The sequence below is a fragment of the Bos mutus genome, chromosome 1 (assembly GCF_027580195.1).
Source record: "Bos mutus isolate GX-2022 chromosome 1, NWIPB_WYAK_1.1, whole genome shotgun sequence".
In the NCBI taxonomy this organism is placed as follows: Eukaryota; Metazoa; Chordata; class Mammalia; order Artiodactyla; family Bovidae; genus Bos; species Bos mutus.
In genome coordinates this window covers 96,882,075-96,897,004 of record NC_091617.1, presented here as the reverse complement: position 1 = coordinate 96,897,004, position 14,930 = coordinate 96,882,075, and the positions used below count along the sequence as shown (strand labels likewise).

The 14,930-nt window shown below is 38.9% G+C and overlaps 1 protein-coding gene across 8 annotated transcripts in view; it reads right to left on the bottom strand.

The window, feature by feature from the left end:
* Positions 1-14,930, bottom strand: part of MECOM (MDS1 and EVI1 complex locus) — a 627,600-nt gene that overhangs the window by 312,995 nt on the left and 299,675 nt on the right. For all 8 annotated transcript variants that reach the window (XM_070373588.1, XM_070373558.1, XM_070373567.1 and 5 more), the window contains one exon: positions 12,549-12,886. In XM_070373588.1, the coding sequence (XP_070229689.1) occupies positions 12,549-12,886 (338 nt within the window). The remainder of the gene's footprint in view (positions 1-12,548; positions 12,887-14,930) is intronic.

The following is a 14,930-nucleotide window of genomic DNA, read 5'->3' as shown; positions in this document are numbered from 1 at the left end:
CAAGTGACAAAGTACCACAGTACTGTCACCATCCAAAAGCAGTTGCCCATTCATCACCTGCCTTTCCAGATGGTCCTGCATCTTTATCGCTCCCAGGTTGGTGACATCACCTGTTCACCCACTCAAAATTGATGATGAAAGCAAACAGATCTATCTTACTTACATTTACCAAATCAATTTAATTTTTACAGGCTGTGGCTTGGTGACATATTGACTGTTTTCCTTAATGGCATCTACTGTATTTAATGCAAGGATGTCATCTTTGATTCCTGGCTTGCATAATGTGTCATTTCATAATAAATTTTTCTAACATATTTACTTAATGGAAAGAATTATGATTGCTTGTCAGTTCTCTTATTAAGCACAATGATAATTCTTTTTCTTTCTGAGTATCATCCATTGGGTGACAGAGCTATTTTTAATCCTTCCTCATCTCTTAAGGGGACATTGACTTGGATACAAAGCAAGTTCTAATCAAATGCTGAACATTTGACTGATCACTCTCAACCTTGGAGTTCAGTGTAAGGGTTTTAATATCACTTATTTGTTACTATAGAAGAACTAGATTCTCAAGAGATTAAATTATTGTCCCTTTAAGAGATTAAAATAATATATTAATGATAGCTAAAGATAAACATATGAAATGTCACTACAAAAAAAAGCAGCTGTAAACTAGCTTTAATGGTTTATGATGTTTAATATTTACTGCTCTGGATTATGACAATCAGTTCTCTTCAGTGAGTGCTGATACATCAAATGTATGTTAACAGAAATATCTGCATTGTCAAAGATTACAATGCAGGATGAAAGCCTGGTCTACTGACTACATGATCCTCACACACAACAACAATCCTCTTTCCCCAAGCTGATTTACAGATCCATCTGCAGCCATTCAAGATAAATGTCCCTCTGACACGTGTCATCACTGCATTGCGTTACGTAAGGGAATAGATGACCAGTGTCTATGTTCAGAGAGGTATTCAGGGCCCAGAAGGTCAGTTACTGTGTGGCCTCTCCCTGCCTCTGAAATCCCCACCTATACTATGTGTACACAAGTAAAAACAACATCAAATAAACTCCAAGCTTAATTCTAGGAGAAAAACTGGGGAAGAAGGGTCTGTGACGAAGGGAAACTGAGTCATCTAAGGTGTGTGGTGAATCAGCACTAAAGAATCTGCCTGCAATACAGGAGACACAGGTTCAGGTTCTAGGTCAGGAAGATCCTGTGGAGAAGGAAATGGCAACCCACAACAGTATTCTTGCCTGGGAAAACCAACACACAGAGGAGCCTGGTGGGCTCCAGTCCATGTGGTTGCAAGAATCTGAAAGGACTTAGCAACTCAACCACCACCACCATCTATTCCTTTAGATACAGTCACCTAGCCAAGAGAAGCCATAATACAAATCTTCAAAAAGTTAAGAAGGGTGAAGAGAGGGAATGGCTGAATGGCCTAGACCCACATGCTGACATCCTGACAGCAGTAATTCTTGGTTCCCTCCTTCTCTAATGATCTGGTTCCCTCAGTGTTACTGTAGCTAGCCTCCCCCACCCTTCACTAAAGCTAGACATGGTCTGGGATAATCTCCAAGGTGACTTTGCCCTACACTGACCCGACTGGATCCCAGGATTTGTGACTTCCTGAGGAGATGGCTGGTAACTCCACACACAGCCACGCTCCATCTGTGATCCTATATTTAGTCTCAATCACAGAGGCAGAAATGTATACGTCAACAAAAGCATCCCAGCATGGTTTATATCTTTCTGAAAACCAAGTCCAGGGTTTTCTATATCCCTGTATTTGGAATGATACCAGCTCAAGTTAGAAAGAAGAAAAAAGAAGCAAAATCCAGGAGGGCAGAGCCAGATAACCTGCTCCTGCTTGTAGACCAGGTTCCTATAAGGAGACTCTTCTTGCTCATCTATTGAGATGAACTTACCCTAACTCATTGGTTAGGCAGAGTCTTGCCCTTGGGTGAGGTTTCCAGGAAAACAAGGATTTAAGCTGACAGTGTTGTGGGACCAACAAGAACATCTTTTTTTTGGCGGGGGGGAGGCAGCTGGCCTCTGTGACAGGGTGGAGACTCTATGCTGCTGTCACACACCTGCTGAATTCCTACCACAAGAATCTAAACAAATGAAAAAAAAAGAAAAAACAAATCATCCACACCTGTGACTACCAAGCACTTGAGGCTTCTGTGCAGCACCCTGCACACCTGGGAAGCCTGGGCGGTGAGTTGCAGCACCAGAGGAAAACACCACTGCCAGCCCGTTGTAAAGGAGGCTCAAGTGTCCACCTCTCTCAGATCTTGGCCACTGGTTGCAGGTAATGTTAATACAAGTCATAGAAAATGTAATCATAGCCACAGAAAATACATGCATTTTCCTGTGCATGAGGAAAACTCCAAGTGCAGGTGTGGCAGGAATAAAAGAGATTTCAGAGCAGAGGCATCTATAATCATCATCCTCTGCCCATACTGGCCCCAGGGAGGGAGGAGTCTTTTTCCTGGATCAAGGGCTGGGTCCTTGTTTATTAACCAAATCCAGATACTAGGCAACCTTTACTAGGTAATACTAGAATGCAGGGCTTTCCTGGTAGGCTAATGGTAAAGAACCAGCCTGGCAATTCAGGAGCTTCAAGAGACAATGGTTCGATCCCTGGGTCTGGAAGATCCCCTGGAGGAGGGCCTAGCAACCCACTCCAGTATTCTTGTCTGAAGAATCCCATGGACAGAGGAACCTGGCAGGCTATAGTTCATGGGGTCACAAAAAGGGTAGGACATGACTGAAGCCTGCTTTATCTATCTATCTTTCTCTCTCTCTCTCTCTCTATACACACACACACACACACATACATATATAAGAGAGGGGGGCAATTATGAGGATGGTGTTTAAAAAGAGAGAGTGTTTGAAAGAAGCACCTGCTAGAGGCCTGAGATATTGAAAGAGTAAAAGAGCTAATGACCGACAATCCTAGAATAAACTTTTCATTGTTTTTGAATCTGCATGTCTTATTCCTGGCCACGAATGTTCCTCTGAGAAGACATCTCTGAGACTTGCTCCTTTGGTCACGTGGACTCAGCTCACACAGTGGTGTGGAGCTGCTCAGTGAAGCAGGCTATTTCTCTGTAATGTTTGTTCACCTTCTATCAGTACAAGCAAAAGTTCCTTTTATAACAAAAGTACTGTGAAAACTCTCTGTTATGCTAAATTCTTGTTATATCAAATATAGACTTGAAAGAAAGGACAACCTAACAGGTAGCTGTGGGTATATATTTGCTCCAAACACGTGATGCTTTTTATCATTCTTTGTCATAATGATGACTGTCTACATCTTCCTCTCTGTGATTTTTTTGGCTTGACAATTCTACTAATTACCATGTAGAAAATATTCTTAAAAAGTATACAATATTTGACCTAACCTCAGCTTCAGCCACATCATGGGAAGTCCAAAAGATGTAAGAGAGGAAAAATGAGGATAGTATTTGTTTGCTAAATTTTCAGTAATTAGCTGAAATAATAACTCATTTTTAATTTCTTGAAAGATACATAAAAAGGAGGACTTCATCAAAATTGTTATATGATTCTGTCAATGTAAAAAACCTTGAGAAGCTAAGATGCTACATTAATAAAATTCTTATGTATTGCTCAAATGAAATAGTGTACAATCCTCTCAATGTCCACACGTCTCCATAGTATCAATTTATCATTATTTGAACCAAGTCTCTCCATATTACTACCCTAAACAAACTAGGGAGCAAAGAAGCTTAACCAAGTTTTTTATCCTTCTAAGACAGATCTGAATCAGTTACGCCTTACTACTTTTCTCTGCTTCCTAATTTATCCTTGAGGGAGAAGCTTAGAGAACAGAATATCCTATGCAGTGGTCCCAACTTCTAAGTGTTCTAGAATAACAAAGCCTTACAAAGAATCCCTGCCCCTGGACTGACCAAATCCTGGAGTCAACTGTCAAGTCTATTAAAAGAGGATCTTTCTTGAACATTTCATTTTTTGAACCCATGAGTTTTACTACTGATTTAGCAACAAAAAAGGGAAGCAATAATCATGCAGATATGTGGGTGAACAAATAAGAAAGAAATTCATTTGGGTCCATTTTGTGAGATAACACTTGCAACTGGAAGAAAATCACCCAATATGCTTTTGAAAAATGAATGACTTCTGCAAATTCTAATTGATCACCAAGGCAAGCAGAGTAAAACAAAAGACTCTTGATATTTGGGGGAACTTTTAAAAATATCTGATATCAGATTTGCATATATCTTTGGCTATACTTTGGAAGTATGAGAGGCTGTCAAAATAGCAATAAGATGAGTAGACATGCTGAACTTCATCAACACCTTTCATGAAAGAAGGTATAAGATGACATAGTATATGTGAGTAGGGGTAATGGGATTCTGACATTTTCACCAAAAAAAGAGAGATCCCTCTTGAGCCTAGGTCAAAACTAAGGGTAATTCCTGGTACTTCAGGAGCGTAAGCTTCTATTTTCTTTTAACAATGCAAGATTTAGTTTCTGCTATGTATTCTTAAAGGGTAAAATGAATAAAATAAATTGTACATTCTTTTCTTTATTCATTTCATTATATTCTAAGAGAATCCATAATATCTTCTTGGGTTCCAATGACAGTCACGTGCAGGGTGCTACTAAGTAAGCCTCACTTTTTCTCTTGGCATTTTCTCACTTCTTAATTCATCACAGAGTAAAACTGAATATCCAAACTGTATTTGTCAGCTTATAAATAATATTTTAAAAACTTAATACTTTGTAATACAAAGTTTTATGATATTATGCATTCATTATTAAATTTCATTTTTCTTTCCTACTTCCTATTAAAGACACCCTTTGGGATAATTGGTGAAATAATAATTCTGTTGGAATCAATTCATTTCAGAATTATTAAGACAAAGGTCTTCATTTCTTAGTTATCCAGCTTTAAGATATGCAACTTGTCAGGTAAACTTTCTTTCTCCTTAATGAATAATCATTTTCTCTGAAAGCAATGCCAAACCAGAGAAAATTCATTTTGGGCCCAGTCAGACCTAGAAAGAAATAGGTGAGAAATATTGCTATTCAGATACCTGGTACATATATCTAAAATCCCAAATTACCCCATTCTTCTTTATTACCAAACATACATTATTTGATTGTCAGCTCCTGACTCTAAACTCAGTCGTTAGGTATCTTGAAAGTTTGATGCTGTTGTTGCTTTAATGGATATTCATGTTTCAGTTAACATATAGATTTCATGTTTCAATGGGTAAGGCTTCGCTGCAGGACTCAAAACCAAACTTACAAACGTGAGAACTATTTCTTTTAAAATGATCTAGAGAGGCACACATTCATTGTAATATCACATTTCAGGACTGCATGGCTAGAATATAATGTACTGTCAAAGCACTGCATCAAAATTATTTAATGAATTTCTGACTCCAGTAAAATCTCTTTCCACTATTCCTTCCCATCTATTTAACGGAACATAAGAAAAATTTACTATCCACTCACGTCATTATTTTTCTATGACTGCATAGGTATATGTTTGAGGGGAGCAAACAAAAAGCCAAGTTCATACACTGCATTTTAACCAATCAAAGTAATCTACAGCAATTCTGGGTAAGATAGACAGAATAGAGGATTTGGCAACTCAGAGGTACATGGACCTACATCTACTTGGAGAGTTTTATGACGGCCAGTAACAACAAATACAGACAAAGAAAATGTGCTAAATGGCAATATTCCAAAGAAACAAAACTTTACCCCCTTTTACTAATGACCCATTTCACTATTAAAACAATGTTCCACCCAAATTATTTTTTGGCTTAAAAGAAATTTATGGATCTCTCCTGAATCCTTGTTTTAAAGGTTAACTAGGAAGCCATCAGTGTCTCCTTTTCAAACAAATTCAGAGTCACATAATTAGACCATCCTGGAAGTAACTGAATTTCTAGAAAACAAGAAGTGGGAGAAAGAAAAATTGTTTATGAAAATCAATAGATAAAATATAAGCGACTTTTGCCCTATCCAATGACCCTGGACTAGATCTATGCTTTAGCCAAAGTTTTGTTCCTTTTTCACCTTTCTTAAGCTCTTGTGCCACATGGAAGGCTCTTTGGTAGGCTTTTGACAGTGTCACATTTTATTTTCACAACAACCCTAACTGGATAAGTACAATCATTATCACCCTCTGACATAGAAATAAACTGAGGGAGAGCTGATTTAGTAACTTTACCCAAATCATTCAACTAGGACACAGACCTTGAGGAGGATTTGAGCCTGGAAAGTCTCCCTCAAGAAGCTTGCTCCCTTCTGTTCTGCCAAGCAATTCCTATGGTATCATGCATTGATCATCCTTAGAAGAAAACATACAAGAAAATCTCAACTTGAGCCAACAGAATTTTTTAAATTATTCTTCACTCAATTGGCAAAGTTCTGAACCTAAGAAAAGTGTTCCACAGCTAATACTTTCGGGTCCTAGAGATAATTAAGCACTACCCCAGTCTTTGAAAATCTTTTTGTTAGAGACAAGTCCTAGGCTTTGCAAGGTAGAAATCACTGCCAAACTCTAATATCATTTTTAAAGATCTTCCTTATTAAATCAGTACTTGTTTGAGAGAAATTATACAAATGATGTTTTTTATGTCTATAGCTTAATTTAACTAGCTATATATATATTGGTCTATAAATCATATTTTCAAAAATACCCTATTTCTCTAAAATACAAACTTATCAGACGCAGAAGATACTAAGAAGAGGTGGCAAGAATACACATAAGAACTGTACAAAAAAGATCTTCAAGACCCACATAATCACGATGGTGTGATCACTCACACTGGGACGACATCTAGAGCTAGATCACTCACACTAGAGCCAGAAATCCTGGAATGTGAAGTCAAGTGGGCCTTAGGAACCATCATTATGAACAAAGCTAGTGGAGGTGATGGAATTCCAGTTGAGCTATTTCAAATCCTGAAAGATGATGCTGTGAAAGTGCTGCACTCTATATGCCAGCAAATTTGGAAAACGCAGCAGTGGCCACAGGACTGGAAAAGGTCAGTTTTCATTCCAATCCCAAAGAAAGGCGATGCCAAAGAATGCTCAAACTACTGCACAATTGCACTCATCTCACACGCTAGTAAAGTAATGCTCAAAATTCTCCAAGCCAGGCTTCAGCAATAAGTGAACCGTGAACTTCCAGATGTTCAAGCTGGTTTTAGAAAAGGCAGAGGAACCAGAGATCAAATTGACAACATCTGCTGGATCATCAAAAAAGCAAGAGAGTTCTAGAAAAACATCTATTTCTGCTTTATTGACTATGCCAAAGCCTTTGACTGTGTGGATCACAATAAACTGTGGAAAATTCTGAAAGAGTTGGGAATACCAGACCACCTGACCTGCCTCTTGAGAAATCTGTATGCAGGTCAGGAAGCAACAGTCAGAACTGGACACAGAACAGCAAACTGGTTCCAAATAGGAAAAGGAGTACGTCAAGGCTGTATATTGTCACCCTGTTTATTTAACTTATATGCAGAGTACATCATGAGAAATGTTGGGCACTCACTCCTTGCCATCTCTTTCAGAGTAACATAATCCTATATCCATTCATTCTTTCTCTCATTGATTCTTTCATTCTTTCACTCGTTTTGCTATTAAACAGCTATTTGTTAACTATCTGTGTTATAGACTAAATGTTTGAGTCACCCCTAAATCTTGATGTTGGACCATTAGCACCCAATGTGACCACATTTGTTGATAGGGCCTTTGTGTAGAGTTACTTCAGTCATGTCTGACTCTGTGTAACCCTATGGACCATAGCCCACCAGGCTCCTCTGTCCATGGGATTCTCCAGACAAGAATACTAGAGTGGGTTGCATGCCTCCTCAAGGGGATCTTCCCAACCCAGGGAAGTCACTTGTGTCTCCTAGCACTGGCAGGCAAGTTATTTACCACTAATGCCACTCTAGTGACTCAGACGGTTAAGTGTCTGTCTACAATATGGGAGACCCGGGTTCGATCCCTGGGTCAGGAAGTTCCCTGGAGAAGGAAATGGCAGTCCACTCCAGTACTATTGCCTGGAAAATCCCATGGACAGAGGATCCTGGTAGGTTACAGTCCATGGGGTTGCAAAGAGTCGGACACGACTGAGCAATCTTCACCATAATGCCACCTGGGAAGCTTTTAAGAGGTAATTAAAGTTCAGTGAGATCATAAGGGTGGGGTCCTGATACAATAAGATTAGTGTCCTTAAAAGAAGAAAGGACACCAGAGTGTATCAACCACCATCCTTTTCTCTCTCCCTCCCTCTCTCTGTGTGGGTGTGTATGCATGTTCATGCACTTAGGAATGGCCAAGTGAAAGCATAGCAAGAAGACAATATCTGCTAGCCAGGAAGAGAGTCCTCACCAGGAACAAAATCAGCTGAAACTCTGATCTCACATTTCTAATCTCCAGAATGGCGAGAAAATAAATTTCTGGTATTTCAGCCACCCACTCTATAATATATTGTTCATAGCAGCCTGAGTTGACTAATCCTGACTATTGTGGATAATACACTTAGCACTGGACAACACCACAGGCACCACAGAGAGGACACCATCAAGACATTGCACTTAGAGGATACAGCTATGCCAGCTCTCATGGAAATATTGCTCTATTAGGGAAACTACCAGGCTGTGCGGTCCATGGGATTTTCCAGGCAAGAATACTGGAGTGGGCTGCCATTTCCTTCTCCAGGGCATCTTCCCAACCCAGGGATCGAACCCGGGTCTCCTGCCTTGCAGACAGACACTTTACCGTCTGAGCCACTAGGAAAGCCCATATTAGGGAAACTAGGCAAACAATTTGGATGCTGCACAATGCTTTATGTTTTTTAGTATGGATTAACTCAATGCTATGGTGAGGAAAAACTTAAGCAGTACTAAATTTTTAATAGGAGGATCAGGGATGATGACATGGAAGAAGAGAACTTGAGGAATGGATATAAACTTGCTAGGAAAAGGAAGGAAAAGGAGATTCCCAGGTATGGAGACCAGTGTGTGCAAAGAATGGAGGCTTTGAAAGAACAGAGGAACTATAAATCAGATAAGGTTGGTGTGGGAGACAGTAGAGTCAAAGACGATCCATTTTTTGGCTTGAGCAGGTGGACAGACAGTAGTCCAATTTATTAAACAGGAAATGCATAGGGAGGGGAATTTTATAGGGAGAAAAGAGCAAGGGTAGTACTAGAGATAGGAATGGCTTGTTCAGTTTTGATAGGCTGGGATTCTCTCAAGGAAACATTTAGTACAGAATCTGATGGACAGTAGCACTGAATAACTGCTGGATGAATCTGGATTTCCTCCATTCATGTTTATTCTTTTTGGCCCAAGAGGTTATTCTCTCCTTCAATTCATCATTTTTAAAAATGAAACAGTATCAGAAAAAGAAGCCACACTGATTAATCACAACTATCTGTCCAACCAAACAGGAGGGAAATCAGCTACAGTTGAGGACAAATATGACATAAGACTGATTTAAAAGAGCACATGCGAGTAGGTCAGAAGCTTTGTGCAAGTGCCTTTGTTGATCATGATTAGATTTTGTATTAAGCAGGGTAAGATTAAAAAAAAAAAACAAAGAAAATACTAAAGTCAAGAACTCAACTGTTCCTCTGTGGATAACAATTTTGCCAAAATTACACCCCAAAAAAATTTTTTAAAGCCCTTGCTCTTGCTTGGTTCACAATACATCTAGAACAGACAATCCATACTCTCAAAAGCAAGGACAGGGCTTCCCTGATGGCTTAGCGGGTAAGAATCTGCCTGCCAATGCAGGAGACATGGATTCCAGCTCTGGTCGGAAAAGATCTCACATGCCATAAAGCAACTAAGCAACTAATTATTTTTACATTTCCTCTAAATGCAGAATTATCACCAGGTTCATCCCCAAATCCACAGGTATCCTGTTTAAAGAGGCACAGACCTGCATTTACCAACCCACAGCTACTGAGCCTGTGCTCTAGAGCCCACAGCCACAACTACTGAGCCCATGTTCCACAACTACTGAAGCCCATACACTCTAGAGTCTGTGCTCTGCAACAAGAGAGCCACCGCAGTGAGAAGCCCACTAGGGCACCACAATTGGACAGCAGTCCCACTCACCGCAATGAGAGAAAAGCCTGTGCAGCAACGAAGACCCAACACAGCCAAAAATAAATAAATAAAATTATTTTAAAAAAATAAATGCAAGGGAAACCATTAAAGTGGTGAAGAAAACCACCAAATTGACCATCAACTGAATTCTTGATGGACAGAGAGGAAATGGTGATGTGTAGCAAACAGTCAGAACTTGTTATAAAATTATCTTGAATTCCAAGCAACAAAATAAGTCAGTTATGACATAATGAAAATAATTATTTCTCAGGGTAAGCATTTGCCCATGTATGTGCTAAAGACATTTTATTCCAAGGAGAAAAAAATTAATTATTTTTACATTTCCTCTAAATGCAGAACTAGAATCAGGTTCATCCCCAAATCTACAGGTATCCTGTTTAAAGAGGCACAGACCTGCATTTACCAGCCCTGGAATTTACCAACTCTGCATTTACCAACCCTGCATTTACCAACTATCACCAGGTTCATCCCCAAATCCACAGGTCTCCTGTTTAAAGAGGCTGCTAAGTCACATCAGTCGTGTCCGACTCTGTGTGATCCCATAGACAGCAGCCCACCAGGCTCCCGTCCCTGGGATTCTCCAGGCAAGAACACTGGAGTGGGTTGCCATTTCCTTCTCCAATGCAAGAAAGTGAAAAGTGAAAGTGAAGTCGCTCAGTCGTGTGCGACTCTTCGAGACCCCATGGACTGTAGCCTACCAGGCTCCTTTGTCCATGGGATTTCCCAGGCAAGAGTACTGGAGTGGGTTGCCATTGCCTTCTCCGTTTAAAGAGGCACAGACCTGCATTTACCAACCCTGCATTTACCAACCCTGGAATTGCAAAATGATTTCATTATTAAGTCTTGTTTTATTCCAAGCCTTCTGGAAAATCTCCAGCAGTACTGCACTTGTTGTTTAACTCTAGAGATTTTGTAATAAAAGTTTAATGAGTTAATGAGTTACTTATTAGTGGAATGTTTATAGCCATTATTTTAAGGTGAACGATAATGACGTAGTTTGTACGCATTTGGTTTAAAACGTATTCAACTCACATATCAGTTAATGCTACAGTGATTTTTTAAAAATCTCTTATCAATAGACACGTCCAGAAGTAGTGTAGCTAAACCACTTCACCAGAGCTGTGGTCAAGAGCAAAACTAAGGAAGGATTTCTCACTTGTAATTATGTCAAATCTGGATCTTAACTTTTAGCATTTCAGAATTTGAATAAGAATTGTTTTTATTATGGCATTTTGAGCAGATTTCACAAGGGAACACAGATAAAGCAAAGGGACAAAATTTGAAATTAAGTCCTGAAGGCACTGCATATTTATTTCTATTTTAAAAGCTAACCAGATCATAAATATTAAGAGAACATACTAAAATAAATCTAGTTTATCCGACTTCTATCTAACTGAAACTGTAAAACCAAAGGTCAATCATATCTCCAAAAAACACTTTCTTGTCCATATAGAAATTACCTACAAGTTTTTCAGATATAGGTCAGCTATTCCAGAAAATATGATGCTGTAATATAACTACAAAAATTTTCAAATTATAAAAATAAGTGGGGAATATATATACATATACATATATATATATACACACACTAATTTTGTACAAAAATTATAAACTCAAGAGAATAACTAGTTTACCTGTCCTTATCAAAATAAAATTAATTTAGATTTTGTAATCAGAACATAACTTCCCTTTCTTACATATTTCCAGATGAGTTCTCTAAAAAAGAATGGCTGAAACTAGCAACTGATTTTCATATTGCTTTTTGCTGCCATGTTTATACATGAATTACTCATTAAATCAATCTGAATATAAATAACCATCACAAGATTCAATACAGTACACATATTCTGGAGACATGTATAATCAAATCAGGATGACCAAAAGAGGGGGAAAATATATTAGAATACAGAGCAAAATAAACATGTAAAATGAAAGTAAAACCAAATTAACACAAAGCTACAAGATGGAGAAAACAAATGTTTCCTCCAATCTTCCAAGCCCACTTGCCAAAAAAGTACAGACAAAATACAATAAACATGTCATACGACTATTCTGTTTGCTTATGCCACATACCTTAGGGATGGCCACCTTTAATGTTTCCAAATATTAATTTAAGAACTATATTTGTATCCTTTAATACATTTTCAAGACACTATCCTCTGACCATTCATTAGTTGGGTTCCTTTCTATCATGCCATACTTTCAAGCAATACTTTGTTTCTATAAAGCAGTGAAAATTGTAAGAGAGGTTCATCCTTAAAACTCCATTTGAAGATATTTTGCAACAAATGGAATTTGCTTATATTATGGACATTTTTAAAAGTAATCTCTTCCTTACACATCTTAATATGCATACATGTATTAACTCAAAAGACATTCTTACCTCCCATCCGTAAGTAGGGTCTTTCAGGTTTGACCTCTGCTCTCCCACATAAGGCCCAAACTTTTCACCCGCTTCGATTTTCCTTTTGCTCCATATTCCAAGGCCTGCTCCAGGCATATTTGACTCTCGAAGTTCAAACTCAGCAGGAATGGGGATATCATCAGGGATGTAGATGGGGGCTTTGTAAGGAGAGCCCTCCTTTGGAGTGAACGCTTCGCTGGATGTGGCTGGAGAGCATGGCTCTTGAATACTGAGGGACAGAGCACCAGCTACTCCATCTGCATCTGGCATTTCTTCCAAAGGAATTTCAGGGTAGCTGCCATATACACACTCATTATCTGTGAATAAATAAAAACTTCATAAATTTCTACTAATATAAAAGAGACAGAATTCCACATCCCAATATTCACTTTATAATGCTGTTGCTCTTTAAAAAAAAAAATAGGAAAGACCATTGTTAAAATATGCCTTCATTAAAACCTCTGTTATTCACAGATGAAGCGGGGGGAAGGGATTATTTCCTCTTTGGTTTATCTCTGTTGAATCCATAAATCAAATGAGCTAATCTTTGACTGTCAGTACTCTCATGGGCCAGCTCAATCTATTATCCAGCTGGGAAACAATCAGCAATTTAATTATTATTATGAATAAAGTAGAGATTAAGAGTAAACATATGTGTAACTACAACTCTGCAAACCATCCCAAATTGGGAGCTGATAGCATTATACAATGTCTTAGAAAGTTATATCGTGCAGAGGTATCTTGGACTAAATTGTAGTAGAGTCACAAGAGAGTCCAAAGGCTTCCATGAGCCACAAGACTTAAGTTCATATGGCAAGATTATTTATTGAAAGGTTAATTTATGTTTGTTCTTTCTCTGTTTTTCCTTTCCCATTTCAAACACACCATTGAGCCTGTGGTATTTCTTTGCCTCAGTAGCTTACGCAGCACAGAGAGTTAAAGTTATTTGATGCTAGTGCTTCCTCTGGACATTTATAAAAGCTAAAATCATTGAAGAAATTAGGTGAATTTCCCAGAGGGAACAAAGAGAAGATGGTGTCATGGAGTGTACCAAAAAAGAGAGTGAATTTCCTCCAGACTGAGAAAAGTAGAGATCAGAGAGACTCTCGGAGAAGGCAATGGCGCCCCACTCCAGTACTCTTGCCCGGAAAATCCCATGGACGGAGGAGCCTGGTAGGCTGCAGTCCATGGGGTTGCTAAGAGTCAGGCACGACTAAACGACTTCACTTTCACTTTTCACTTTCATGCATTGGAGAAGGAAATGGCAACCCACTCCAGTGTTCTTGCCTGGAGAATCCCAGGGACGGGGGAGCCTGGTGGGCTGCCGTCTACGGGGTCGCACAGAGTCGGACACGACTGAAGTGACTTAGCAGCAGAGAGACTCTGCATGGAGCAGAGGTCTTGCCTGGAGGAGATGACAAGACCATCTTTGAGGGGAGAGCGGAAGAGAGTAACTAGGAGTTTGCACCCTCAACCCTGGAGCTCCAAGGGCTCCCTGGAGCAGTACAGCCCCATGCTGAAGTAAATGACCACACCACATCAGCCTTAAGATCCTTCCGCATCTTTGGAATGGAGGAAGCATAAAGAATAATAACTAAGTATGCATTTCCCACCAGTTGAAGGGGATTTGTTACCTTAAAGAAAATAAACACATGTTTCCACTAGGATTACAGACTGAGAGTCATATCTAATTTGTTCAATTTGTAGATATTCAATGGGGGAACTAAGAAAAATGGCTTAAAATTACAAGACGACAGACTTCAATCAGAGCCATCCAAAGTTAAATGGGTCACCTAAAGTTCCCCAGCACGGGGTTCTAATATAGTCTAGATAGCCATGAATTAGGGTTGATATGGAGGAATTGTAGCTTTAGATTAATGACTAGACTAGATGACACTTTAGATCCCATCAACCTTACAGTTCTATGAATTATTAAAATCTTCAAAGATACTTTATTGGGCTAGAGGGTAGAATATCTGAGTTATACTCCCAATGCCTTCTTTGAGTCATTATGGAATTTAATTAACCATAACACCTATTAAAAATTGTCCATCAAGTATGACTCCTCTTAAAGTTTTGTGAAGTGCAAAGTGATTATACATGCAAAAGTATCTTTCTAATGAAGTGCTTGGTTCTTGAGTTAAATGAGATAATGCCATTTAAACTAAGCGTCAAATCAAGACCCAGCCTTATTTCAACGAGACATCTGATCTCAACATAACAAGCTCATTATCATTCAAGTTCAGCATATCCAAAATCTTGCATATTATCATCTACCTTCAAATCAAGTGTCCTCCCATTTCCCCATTTCTATTAAAAATAATATTTTCCCTCAAATTATCCATGTTCAAGGTTTTAAAA